Source organism: Tympanuchus pallidicinctus, unplaced genomic scaffold (assembly GCF_026119805.1).
Source record: "Tympanuchus pallidicinctus isolate F22 unplaced genomic scaffold, pur_lepc_1.0 scaffold23, whole genome shotgun sequence".
Taxonomy (NCBI): Eukaryota; Metazoa; Chordata; class Aves; order Galliformes; family Phasianidae; genus Tympanuchus; species Tympanuchus pallidicinctus.
This window is the reverse complement of record NW_026294740.1, coordinates 9,087,414-9,098,418: the sequence shown is the minus strand read 5'-3', so window position 1 is coordinate 9,098,418 and position 11,005 is coordinate 9,087,414. Positions and strand designations below refer to the sequence as shown.

The 11,005-nt window shown below is 45.9% G+C and overlaps 2 protein-coding genes across 5 annotated transcripts in view; one reads left to right on the top strand and one right to left on the bottom strand.

Moving 5' to 3' along the window:
• Window positions 1–467: 467 nt before the first annotated feature.
• LOC128082998 (cytochrome c oxidase assembly protein COX11, mitochondrial) lies at window positions 468–3,317 on the bottom strand. Its single transcript, XM_052687804.1, has 4 exons — window positions 3,036–3,317; window positions 2,780–2,935; window positions 2,367–2,492; window positions 468–2,048 (listed from the first exon to the last, which is right to left on the bottom strand). The coding sequence occupies exons 1-4, from the start codon at window positions 3,279–3,281 to the stop codon at window positions 1,866–1,868; spliced, it is 711 nt and encodes a 236-aa protein (XP_052543764.1). The 5' UTR covers window positions 3,282–3,317; the 3' UTR covers window positions 468–1,865.
• STXBP4 (syntaxin binding protein 4) overlaps window positions 3,025–11,005 on the top strand; it is a 54,192-nt gene continuing 46,211 nt past the window's right edge. For 2 of the 4 annotated variants that reach the window (XM_052687793.1, XM_052687798.1), the window contains exons 1-3: window positions 4,187–4,285; window positions 8,133–8,288; window positions 10,766–10,839. In XM_052687793.1, coding sequence (XP_052543753.1) covers window positions 8,221–8,288; window positions 10,766–10,839 — 142 coding nt within the window. In that variant the 5' untranslated portion in view covers window positions 4,187–4,285; window positions 8,133–8,220. Of the gene's footprint in view, window positions 3,108–3,393; window positions 3,513–4,178; window positions 4,286–8,132; window positions 8,289–10,765; window positions 10,840–11,005 lie in introns of those variants that run through there. The other 2 variants (XM_052687795.1, XM_052687794.1) reach the window with 2 other exon arrangements.

The window sequence follows — 11,005 nt, the reverse complement described above, 5'->3', positions numbered from 1 at the left end:
GAAGGAAAATGACCACAGATGGGTAAAAACTGTGAAGGGAACTGGCTAATCACTGAGGTTACAGAGCTTGTTTCATTGTTGGGATGTGCCCAGTATCTGTGCAGACTTGGGCTTTCAAACTCAGGGGAAGGCAGCCTTTATGGAAGCAGCATTTGTCAAGAGGATATTTTCTTCTAAAACACGTGGCCAGAACAAAGGAAGGTGTAGAGAGGACTTCCAGGATCAGCTCATTTTTCTAAATGACGAAGAAGTAAAGAAAACCAAGGTAAGATTTTACTGTTATTTTTCCCTAGCCTGGATTCTAAGATTTGTCTTGATAACTTTTTTTTTTTTTTTTCTGAAGCACAACTGGAATTACAGATTTATTATAAAGCTTGCTGGTCTTTTCATGCAGATACATTCCACTTGTGTGGGATCCACATTCTGCTGGATAAAGCGTATTAGAGATACAACAGCACTAATGGTAGTTTTCAATTTTAATTTTAATAAATACAGTGAAAGCATGACACATCATCCAGAATCCTTTTAAACACACGAGGTATTCAGTACAAAAATGCATTTTGAAGGTAGCACCTGCGTATTTTCAGAGGGCACCATTCTTATTGTTGTATGCAAACACAACTGAGACTAAGGCAACTTACAATATACTCAGTACCTTTTTAGAGTCTTCAGAAACAACATCAGTCTTATCTTTTGAGATATCATCCACTGAAAGGGGTAAAAGAACTGGCCTAGTAGGTGAGATACTCAACTGAGATTAATCTCTGTCTGAAAATCCCTACATCACTTAAACTTGCTCTGCAACTCCATCCTTATTTGCAGGATTATGATAAAGTGTTATTATCCCTTCCCCTCCAGATAATAACAAAAAGTTACATAAATACAGGGTTACATGTTCTAGTGGTAAACAGTGAGTACTCAGATGTACTCTGATCAGCTGGTGTGTTTCTGGGCAGACTTGTTGACATCCTTTTGGTTTTTGAGATGCCTCTGTGGTACTTTAGCCTGTGATGCAGAGCAGTTGCTGTGTACTGTCTTTCCCTTCAGCACTTTTCTGACCCAAGTCTAGCTTCTCTCTGTATAGAGGTGCCCAGTGTACAGCCCTCGCAGGACTGAAAGAGGAATCTGTAACAGTGCTGATATTTTAAATGAGTTTCCTACATGGAAGCTATGCAGACAATTTATAAACACAATAAGATTACTTCCCTTCCAAGTCAAATGCTTCTCCAAGCAGTCCACAGAAATGCTTATGCTTAAATTATTGTTCCTCACTCAAACAACAATTCTAGAGCAGTGTGCTCTTACCAAATGAACTACTGATTCAGTAATAATTCAAGAAGGAGCATCATCTTCAAATCATCCCATCTTCCTGTGCTGTGGGAAGGCTATGAAGCAATACAGTCAAGTTTTGAGAGTCCGTGAACTGATTAGGTTGCTACTGAGAAGTAAAAACCTTTCACTGAATAAAGGTAAGTTAATTATTTTTCAAAGCCAGCAATGCAGTGTTAGGTATTTAATAAACTGATTTGTTCCTCTAAATTTACATATCTCAATTTACACTTAGATTTAAAAATTTGCCTCATGGAATTTATTAAGCATGTATCATCTGATACAAGGATGGCTTTGAGACAACTTTCTACTCCACAAAGAGATCCCTTCTGTCTTCTGATGAAGTACTACTCCTAAGAGGTAACATTCCAACTGTACAAGGTTAAATAAGAAACACATGCTTCCGTAACACCAGGATGCGCCCACAGTAGTTTAATAATTCTATCATGTCTCACAGTGCTCCTTCAGCTTTTCTTTTTGTAGAAAAATGATGTCATAGCAGTCAGGGAGCTGAAGGCAGGGGTAGGGATTGCCTGTTACTGATAGCCAGGGAGCGGTAAGTGCTGTCCTTCCTTGGCTTCAAAAAAGGTGTAAGAGAGGGTGATCGAATCGACTTTATCCATTTTGGGGTCCTCTGCAAACTCTGGGTCGATGTAGAAGAAGACAGGCATATCCACTTCCTCTTGAGGATTCAGCCACTGTTCTTCAAAACAAAAACACTACAGGGGGAAGGGAAAAAAATGAGACAAAAACTGTGAACTTTCTCTGCAAAAGTATGGGAACATTTCATCTTTTAACTCTCATTCCCTATACATCCCTGTAGCCTGGGGAAGGATCAACTGTACGGGCAAGAGGACAACAGTTGTACCAAATGCCAGGGAACTGGGAACCTCTTTAATGCTTTTTATGAAGAGGGTAAGGCTAAAAATGAGGAATTAAGGTATTTTCTTAACATATTGGCATATTTAGAATGATACCCAGGATTGAAATTAGAAGAAATAATTTACAAATAACGATTCATATCCGTGCTCACTCACTTGTATCTTGTTGAAGTACTGTCCTGCTTCGAAGGGCACTACGTTGTAGGTAGAGATCCCAATTATTGGTTTGTCTGTAGGATTTTTTGCTTTATAGAACGCCAGCGCCGTCTCTCCAGGTACGACCTGCAGGAGAACTTTCTCTGTAACTTTGCCAATGTGTTGCTTTGGGACAACCTGCCCCATTGAGAATTAAGCTGTGTCGGTGTATGCGTGCACTCTGCATCTCACCCGCACGGTGAGCACACGGAGCCGTGAGCGCAGGGCTGCAGGAGGGCACCGCGCAGCAATCCCTATCGGTGCCCAAACGGAGCGGTGAGCCGTGCCAGGCAAACCCCGCGGCTGCGGCCGCCAGCAGGGCTGGGAGCCCGAGCCGGGACGGCCCCAGGCAGGGCAAACCCGGCGCAACTCACGTAGATCTCGCTCTGCTGGGGCCGGAAGTTCCACTGCAGTCCGGCGTGCACGTCCGCGTTGAACGTCACCTTCAGCGGGCGCTGCCGCACGGGCCGCATTTTCTCCAGCCGCTCCGCGCCGCGCCCCGCGCCCGTGGTTCCGCCCAGCCCCGTCGCCTGCGGACACAGAGGCAGAAAGGCCGCGCTCGGCGCCGCCCGGAGCGCCGCGGAGGCGGGCGGGGGATGGCGGGGTAATGCCAGGGGCGCGCGGGGCTACCTGGCAGTACAGGCGGTACAGCGGCACGGCCGCGTACGACATCCCCACCATGCCCACGGCGGCCGCCGCGATGTAAGTCAGCACCGTCCGGTTCCGCCGCCGCCACTCCTCCTCCTGCCGGCGGGTGAACGGGTTGGAGCTCCGCAGCCCGCGGGCAGCCCAGCTGTCGCGGCACGGCCGGAGCGCGGTCCTGCCCGGCGCCAGAGCCCGCAGGGCGCCCGCGCACAGGGGCAGCCGCGGCCCCATGTTGCCGGCACGCGGCGCCGCGCGGCTCTCGCGAGAGGAGGCGGGAACGGCTCGACACGCGCCTCCCCACGGCCCGCCTCAGCGCCGCGTGCGCCGCCCTCCCGGGGCGGACCGGCTGAGGGCGGGAGCGGCGCGTGGGGCCGTGGGCGCCGCCCCGCTGAGGCGCGCGGGGTTCGCGCCGTCGCTTCCCCGTGTCCCGACGTGCCGCTCGGGCGACGTCCGCGTACCGAGGTAACTATCGCGGCCGTTGGGGTGGGAGCTCTTTGTCTCCGGGAGCCGCGCACCGGGTGGGCTGTGCGCGCGTTACGGCGGCTCCCGGCAGCACGGGGGCAGCGGGGCGCGGTGCTGCGGGCACGGAGCGGCTCTGCGCCGTGCGGGGCTGCGCGGGCACTGAGCGCACCGGTTCATCGCAGCCTTATCGGCAGGGACCGCTTCGCTTCTCCGCGCGGGGCTCCGTTCCCGTGCGGGCTGTGCCGCACCGCTGCAGCCCGCAGCTCCTCCACACCTGCGGTCCGCGAGCTGCGCTGAGCGCTGATAGCGGCTGGTTTCCAGCCCTGCTCTCCCGGATGGCTGCAGCCGAGCCCGTTTAGCATCGCGTTGCTCGCAGCTGTTTTAATCTCGTGACTTCATTCGGTTTTTCGAAGGTTTTAGGCGTAGGTTCGCTTCTCGCTGTGCTGTAGATGAAGGATTAATGAGGATGTCGGACGCTTCAGTACAGCGTGCAGTCAGGTCCTAAGTGTTATCTGCTTTTTTTGATGCTGCAAGGCTTGGTTTATTGCTGTTTCTTTTCTCCATCTGACCCTGGTGTGGGGCAGTGATGGAATGGTTGGCATGCATGAAAGGAAACATAGCCGTGTGAATTTAAAACAGCTTTTTTTTTCTTTCCTGTTTCCACAGCCATTACTGCTTGAAATATGAGCCTCTTATCTCAGAATTCTTCATTTTGAGCTTCTACTGAAATAGAAGATGCCTGAAACAGAGCCTCCAGCAGCTTCCAATGAAACGTAAGTACTTTTACACCAGTTATGGGATTGTAACATGAAAGTTCTTGCAGTTGTCTACATAGAAATATGTTTTGATGATGCATTAAAAGTAACTTCGACATTGAAACAATGTGAAACAACTACTTACAGACAGTGACACCAACAGCCATGAGTTTACAAAGAAAGGGAGGAGAGCTCCTCTGCTTCTCATCAGGTTTCCCAGCACTTAATTTGAGCTGCATCTCCACAGATAAAACCCCATGGAAAAATTCCTTAATGGTCCCAAGACTATGGGCACGTACTTGTGAGCTGTGTAGCAAACAGGTTCCTTGTGCATGTACCCTAACTATATGGCATAGCTGAACGCAGCTGGTACAATCATCATATTTTCAGAATGGTAAGAATTATTTTAATGTCATAAACTGCTCGGTAACCATGCCAACAGCATCATCGAATCTGTAATTAAAAGCAGGCAGCTCATGCTGGGCTGTATCATGTTTGCTGTGTTTGTGCAATAGGATCCAGCTTGTGGTGCTGAGAAGCTTAATTAAGTGATTTAGCATAGCTTAATTACATCATTTTGTGAGTAACTTGGTTAAATCGTGCAGACAGAAAAAAGCCAGCAAAAGGTATTAAAAAGAATTAACTTTTTACTGAGGTCTGAAGAGGCAAATGGAAATAAAGGGTGATGGGGCGTGCAATGCAAACATACATCTTTAAGTAGTTACATGTTGCTGTGTGAAGTGTTTCATATAAATGGTTAATGGGCCACTGACTTCCTAAAGCAGTTTTTCAGGTAAGAAACAAATAGGAAGTCTGTGCTATAACCGTACTTGAGCCACACTGTGGTGCCAGACTGTCATTCTCTATACTAGTTTTAAACTCTGGGAGACCGTATCAGCATAGAGAGTTTCAAGAATGCAGTTGATTAAATGTTAATTGAGGTTTACCTAAACTTAAATACATTCCTGCTGCATGCAGGGGTTACCCTCTAACCATTCCTGCTTCTCCACAATTACACTGTTTGTTGCTCCAACTTTTTTTTCCTCTGTGTTTACTAATCAGCAGTAATTATATGTTTTCTTTTAATGTGTATGATCTAATCAACAAAATACAGTTTTGAATAATTAATGCTTTGAGATAGATGAGAAGAAAGAGTTTGCTTACACTGTGTGATAAAGTGTTCTCTTGGTCAGGTCCCTGGGGTCACAGTGAATTTTCACCTTTTAGGGTTAGCAAACCTAAAAAGGTTCTGTTGGTGTCATTTGCTTAAATGGGGTTTTCATAAAGCTCTTTTTAATTTGTAAAAGATCTTGTGAATCCTGCTATCAGAGATGATACAGGTCTTTTTATCGTCTGCTAAATTATCCTGTAATCCATTTTGGTTGCTAAAGCATTGTAGAATTTCTTTGGGGAAAGCTGAGTCATAATTTAAAACACTGCCACATGGGGATGGTTTGGCTGTTAGGAATGGAGCCTGTCTGCCTGCTGCACAGCTGTGCCTCATCTCCCACCACAGTTCAGTCTGACCTGCACTTAGCAGGAGTAGCTTTGCAGGTGTCACAGCGTCCCTAGCTCTTTCTGCAAGTAAAAGGGAATTCCTGTTGCACAGAGCACCTTCTGAAAGGCAGAGAGCTGGCACCAGAAGCGATCCCAGTTTTGCAATTGACTCTGTAGGAACTGTAGGAGCAGCACTGCAGGAGGATTTTAAAGTGAAGAGGGGTAGAGGCCTTGGGGAGGAGCTCAGGAAGCTGAACTGCAGTGTTTTCTCTTGAGGAAGGAGTGGAGGAGCAAGTATTTGAACAAGGGATGCGTTGTTGATCACCACACTAATAAAAATAGTTTGGAGCAATAAGGAGGTGATGCTACTTTGCATCTGTACGTGTTGTTGGGGAGTTTGTTGTGCCTGGTTTAATAAGGATTAGTCTTTTTAATAATGGAAATGCGTAGCTTTGAAACTATTTTTAAAGGTGTGTGTTGGTGCTGCAGAAGGCACGATGCTGTGAGCACGCTGTGTTGGTCTGAGTGATTTGTTTTGACAAATGCTCCGTGTAGTGATACACAAACTGAACTGCACTGTTAAGAACACTGAAAAAATAGTTGTAGGAATGCAATGGGTATTTTATTTGCTATCATCTGTAACCTTGCCTGGAGCAAATCCAATTGATACAGTGCTGAAAATAACAGTGATTTTTTCCTCTTTTGGACTAATGCCAGTAACAGTAGCAGAGTTAAACTGAGTAGTAAGGATTACAGAGCACACGCTTTTGTCACTGAATGGGTGTGAGCAATCTGAATGAGGCTGGTGGGAGTCCTTTGCTTTGTGGGAGTTGGGAAGGCGGCGTTCATATTTCTGCTTCCATCCTTAGGCTTGTCTGTTGTGGGTCACTTTGGCTTTCAGCCTTCAGCTTTCTGTCTTGTGTCCTCGGAGTGCAGTCTGAGGGCTGATCTCAAAGTTGTTGATCACCACGTAATAAATACATGCTTGTAAGCAAAAGGGTTGTTTTCCTGGAATGCCCACGTGCTCATAAAGCCACAGTTGCTGTAACTTTAACAAAAAAAAAAAGCACTTGGGCTCAGCATATGCATTCCTTGCATAGCCAAGCTGTCCCACTGTGTGGCTCCAGACGCTGACAGATGCTGTCTCATGGCAAGGTGACACCCTGCTGCAGGGAGGATTTGTTGTAAAGCCTTCATCCAACACACAATGTTTGCTTTTCATTTTAGGTTGCAGTATTGCCAAGGTATTTTAGGAAGTGGGGGATTATAGAAGTGCACTGTGATGCAAATGTGGAAAATAGTCAGTAATCAAACTGATCTGGGAATCTCAGAACTTCTGAAAATCAGTGCAAGGGCTGAGTCTTGTAGCAGGAGTGAGTCTAAGCTCTGCAAATTGTGGTGTATTTTGTCTTTTCTGAAAGGATTATTCTCAAGTAGCAACAGAGAACGGTTCTGTTTGGTATTCTGCTGTACTGTTGGGTTTGTTGAGACAAGCAGGCACTGCAGGGCTGTGTGGCTCTTCTGGTAACTCCGTGACAAAGCATTCCTGGAAGTGGACATGGAAATTGGGGGGCAATTTTTGAGACTCATTTGGATTAAGAAGGGCAGTTCTGAGCATTCGGTGACAAGTGAAAAGTCTGTTGTTTTTTTTTAAAGCCTCAGGGTCACAGCTTGTTCACAGATTGCTTTTGTAGGAGAACGTGAGGTGCAGAATCTTACCTGCTTTGCACCTCCTCAAGCCATAAAAGCCACCAGAGGATATACTAACAAAATGAGATCATCTCTTCCACCAGTTCTGCTTGCCTTGACTAAAACACGTCAGCATCCATTCCTACTGAACGCACATCAAGTTCTGCTTAACTTGTGACTGCTGGGTATCGAAAGGCTAAAAATCAGTTACAGCATGACATGGATCAGTGCTGTGGTAGAGAATGCAAGGTAATAGCATGATGGCCTTTGTTTAGTGCTGCCCACTGCCTGCTCTGTGGGCTTTCCCTTTTGTGCTGGGTGGAGGTGACCCAGTTTGCTGATGGGCTGTGTTGTGGAGGTCAGGACTTGCTGCTGCTGACCTTGTTTTTATGGAGCACATAAAGAACTGGAAGAACACGAGTGAATAAGTTTAATTATTTCCCTTGGTTGCTGCTGCTAAATATAGTTCACATAATCACAGCTTTAGTAAATGCGAGTGACTTCTCTCCCTTGCATTTATCAGTCTCTTTAAAGTTGCTACAAATCCTTGTTTCAAAGGAGAAAAAGTAAACATTACCTCCCTAGCTGAATTAGTCCATGTGACGCAGAGGGTTTCAAGCAGATTAAGCAGGCAGAGACACTCGTCTGGGGCTCTGTCTGATTTTTTTTTTTTGGTTAGGAGCAGAAATTGCCCTGCTCGTAACCTTGGTGCAGTTGCAGTGGGGAGCTGAGCTGTGCGCCGGGGGTTTGCTGTGCTGTGCTGCAGGATGTCCTTGCTCTCACCTGGAGACGAAGACGAGCCGGAGCGCTTTGATGGTCTCTCCCTGCTGTACTGGTACGCTCAGCCGTTCGGGTCTGCTGGCATTCGGGCCTGCAGATGGGGAAAGCAGCCTTCAGTCCTTTACAAGCTGTAATTGTTTTCAGCTGCTGCCTTCTTTTCATAAGCAGTCAGAGGTTAACGTTTAGATTTGGAGTGCCAGGTGATGGCTAATTGGGAGGGTTTGCTGTTTGCTGTTACCCTTTGGCAAGTCCAGCCGAGTAGTTGGTAGATGGCAGTGACTGGTAACTTCTGAGGAATTCAGAACAGAACAGGGCTCAGAGCTGTGTGTGCTGCTCAGTCTCCAGAAGGTAGGAAACAGAACTGTTGGCTTCCGTGTATGTGCTGGTAACAAAGTGATAGAGAAGAGTATCAGAGATTTCACTGCCTTACTGGAACATCTGCACAAAGCTGTCTGCTAACCTTCCGCGACTTTGGTTGAAGTGCTTTGGAATATTTTTTTTCGTAATTTCAATGTCCCAAAGTCACAGCACACCTTTTTCAGCACCTGCTTGTTTATTTCATCTCTTGCCTCTCATCTGTTCCCTCTGCCTGCTGGAAGCTCGCTCACAGGTGTTTTTGAGTGACTTCTACAGGAGGGAGCAGCAATGTTCAATTGATGATTTCATTTGCATCTTTTCCTACAAAGAAATTGCTTTCTGTTATTGCTGCCAATTGATTCACATTCTCTGTATCCTCTCAGAATGAATTTCATGTGAGTTGGATCCCTCTTCCAAGCATTGCTCCTGGAAACATAGCTTTGTATGATGTATTCTGTGCCTAAATTTGGTAATATGCTGTGATCATAGCACATATACTGCGAGCTCCACCGCCTTGAAATACTAAAGACTTAAAATCTGAGACCTATTATTTTCAAACTTCACAAAAATAAATGGTGTAAAGTTGAAGCTCAACATTTGCTCATTTTTAGATTCTCTTTTCTGAAAGTTCTGCTGGATGTTGATATTCTATGCACGTGTTGAGAGAGCTTCATTTGCTACTATTTGCTCTATGCTAATGCTTCAGAAGTTGAGGAAAAAGTGCAGTATTTTGGATGGACCAACAGAGCAGCACTGTGATGAAATTAAGGAAATGCAGTGTAATTGAGGTCTCTGTTACCGAGAAGAATATGTTTTGAATAACGAATGCCAGTCTGTGGGTCTTTGCAGAGTGCCAGCGAGAGTCCAGGTGCATGAGAAACAGAACAGTGGTAACAGAAGGCAAGATAGGAAAAGGATGGGAAGAATGGTTATTGGGCTGCTCTTAGGTGAGTCTCTATGAAGCAAAGGCTGATGTTTCAAAGTGCTTGGGAATTTGAGGTTCTGGAACGGATTGTTGTGTTTTCAAGTGCTTGCCCATCGAAAAAAGGCTCATCTCGTTTTCTTGCACAAAATGCAAGAGGTTGGCACATTCTTTAGGACATGAATTTCTCGCCTGGTGCTGGAATTTAGCAACATTTGGGCCTCCTGCGTTTTTGTCTTCTCTGGCATGGCACATTTTAATGACACGTTCTGCAGGTTTCACAGAAATGTGGGGTTTCAGGCTTGGAGCTGAAGCCCTGTGCTGGATTTGGTCGCGTGGGAGGATTTGGGTCACTGTGTCCTCCACTTTGATCTTCTTTTCCCCTGTTAATGAATTCTAGTTGTTCCATTTCACTTCAGCATCATGCTCTAGAAAGCACTGCTCATTATCTAATAGAGAACAAAATGTAGGTCAAAGCAGGAAAACCTGAACAGTGCTTGTGCTTTCTTCTAGGAGGCATCTGGTGAGGCTGTTCCCAAAGTGGTACAGGGGGAGGGCAGAGCATCTCTGATGACTGGATTTATGGTCCTTTCCCTTTGCATTCCCACGGCTGTATATTTCTGATGAGATTGTGAATGTAGGTTTCAGGGATCTGATTTTACTTGGTGTAGTTCTTTAGTTCCTTACCATTATCAGGTGCCCATGGAGAACTCGTTGCACGTGCCATCCTGCAGTGCTGGCCTGGGTGGGAGGTGTGCAGGGGAGCAGGCAGGGTTTGCCTTTTTAAGTGGAATGGTGTTGAAGAAAAGATGAGAAGCTGCAGGGAAAAGATTGTGTTAATGAAAAATCAGTGATATGGTGGGTATCTTAGGAAATGTTTCTGTATGCACTGTCTTAGTTGTGGTTCTGTTCTAATATCCATTCCCTGAGCTGAGATGTTGCAATGTGTTCTTCTTGCCAAACTGTTAAGCTGGACCAGGCTGTGGGATTTTCAGTCCTTTTGTTATAAGCAAAGTGGGATTCGGAATTTGGCCTGAAATGCTTTGGGAGAAGAGGAAGTAAAGTGTGCTTTATTTTACCATCTCAGATTTCGATGAACAGATTGAATTTTCTTTGAAGGTATCAAATAATAAGAAATTGCCAAGAAGCTGCTTTGGGTTTGTGTTACAAACACGGTCGCTGTACTTTATTCTGTATTAACTTTACATACACTGATTTATGAGAGGTTTAATGATTCTTATTTTATTTTCTAGGACAATCATGGGCCCTCATGGAATCAATCGAGCTGTTCACCGCATCTCTTTCTCTGACTGTCAGAATGGATTAGGTAAGTAGGTTGCACGTTCTGTTGATTCAGAGGAAACCAGATCTAAAAGCACTTTGTGAGCTTTTCCAGCTCACACTGCAGTCAGTAGTTTAATTTGTCTGCCTTTTAGGTACTCGGCTGTAAATCAGTTTGGCACTGGTGGAATAACCATTCTCTTGCCTGTGTC

What these genes read in the sequence shown, in the direction of transcription:
- LOC128082998 (XM_052687804.1), bottom strand. Translation starts at nt 3,281, where the DNA reads ATGGGGCCGCGGCTGCCCCTGTGCGCGGGCGCCCTGCGGGCTCTGGCG. An exon ending in TGTACCGCCTGTACTGCCAG is followed by an intron (nt 2,936 to 3,035) that starts GTAGCCCCGCGC and finishes CTGTGTCCGCAG; the next exon opens with GCGACGGGGCTGGGCGGAAC. An exon ending in CCCAGCAGAGCGAGATCTAC is followed by an intron (nt 2,493 to 2,779) that starts GTGAGTTGCGCC and finishes GTTCTCCTGCAG; the next exon opens with GTCGTACCTGGAGAGACGGC.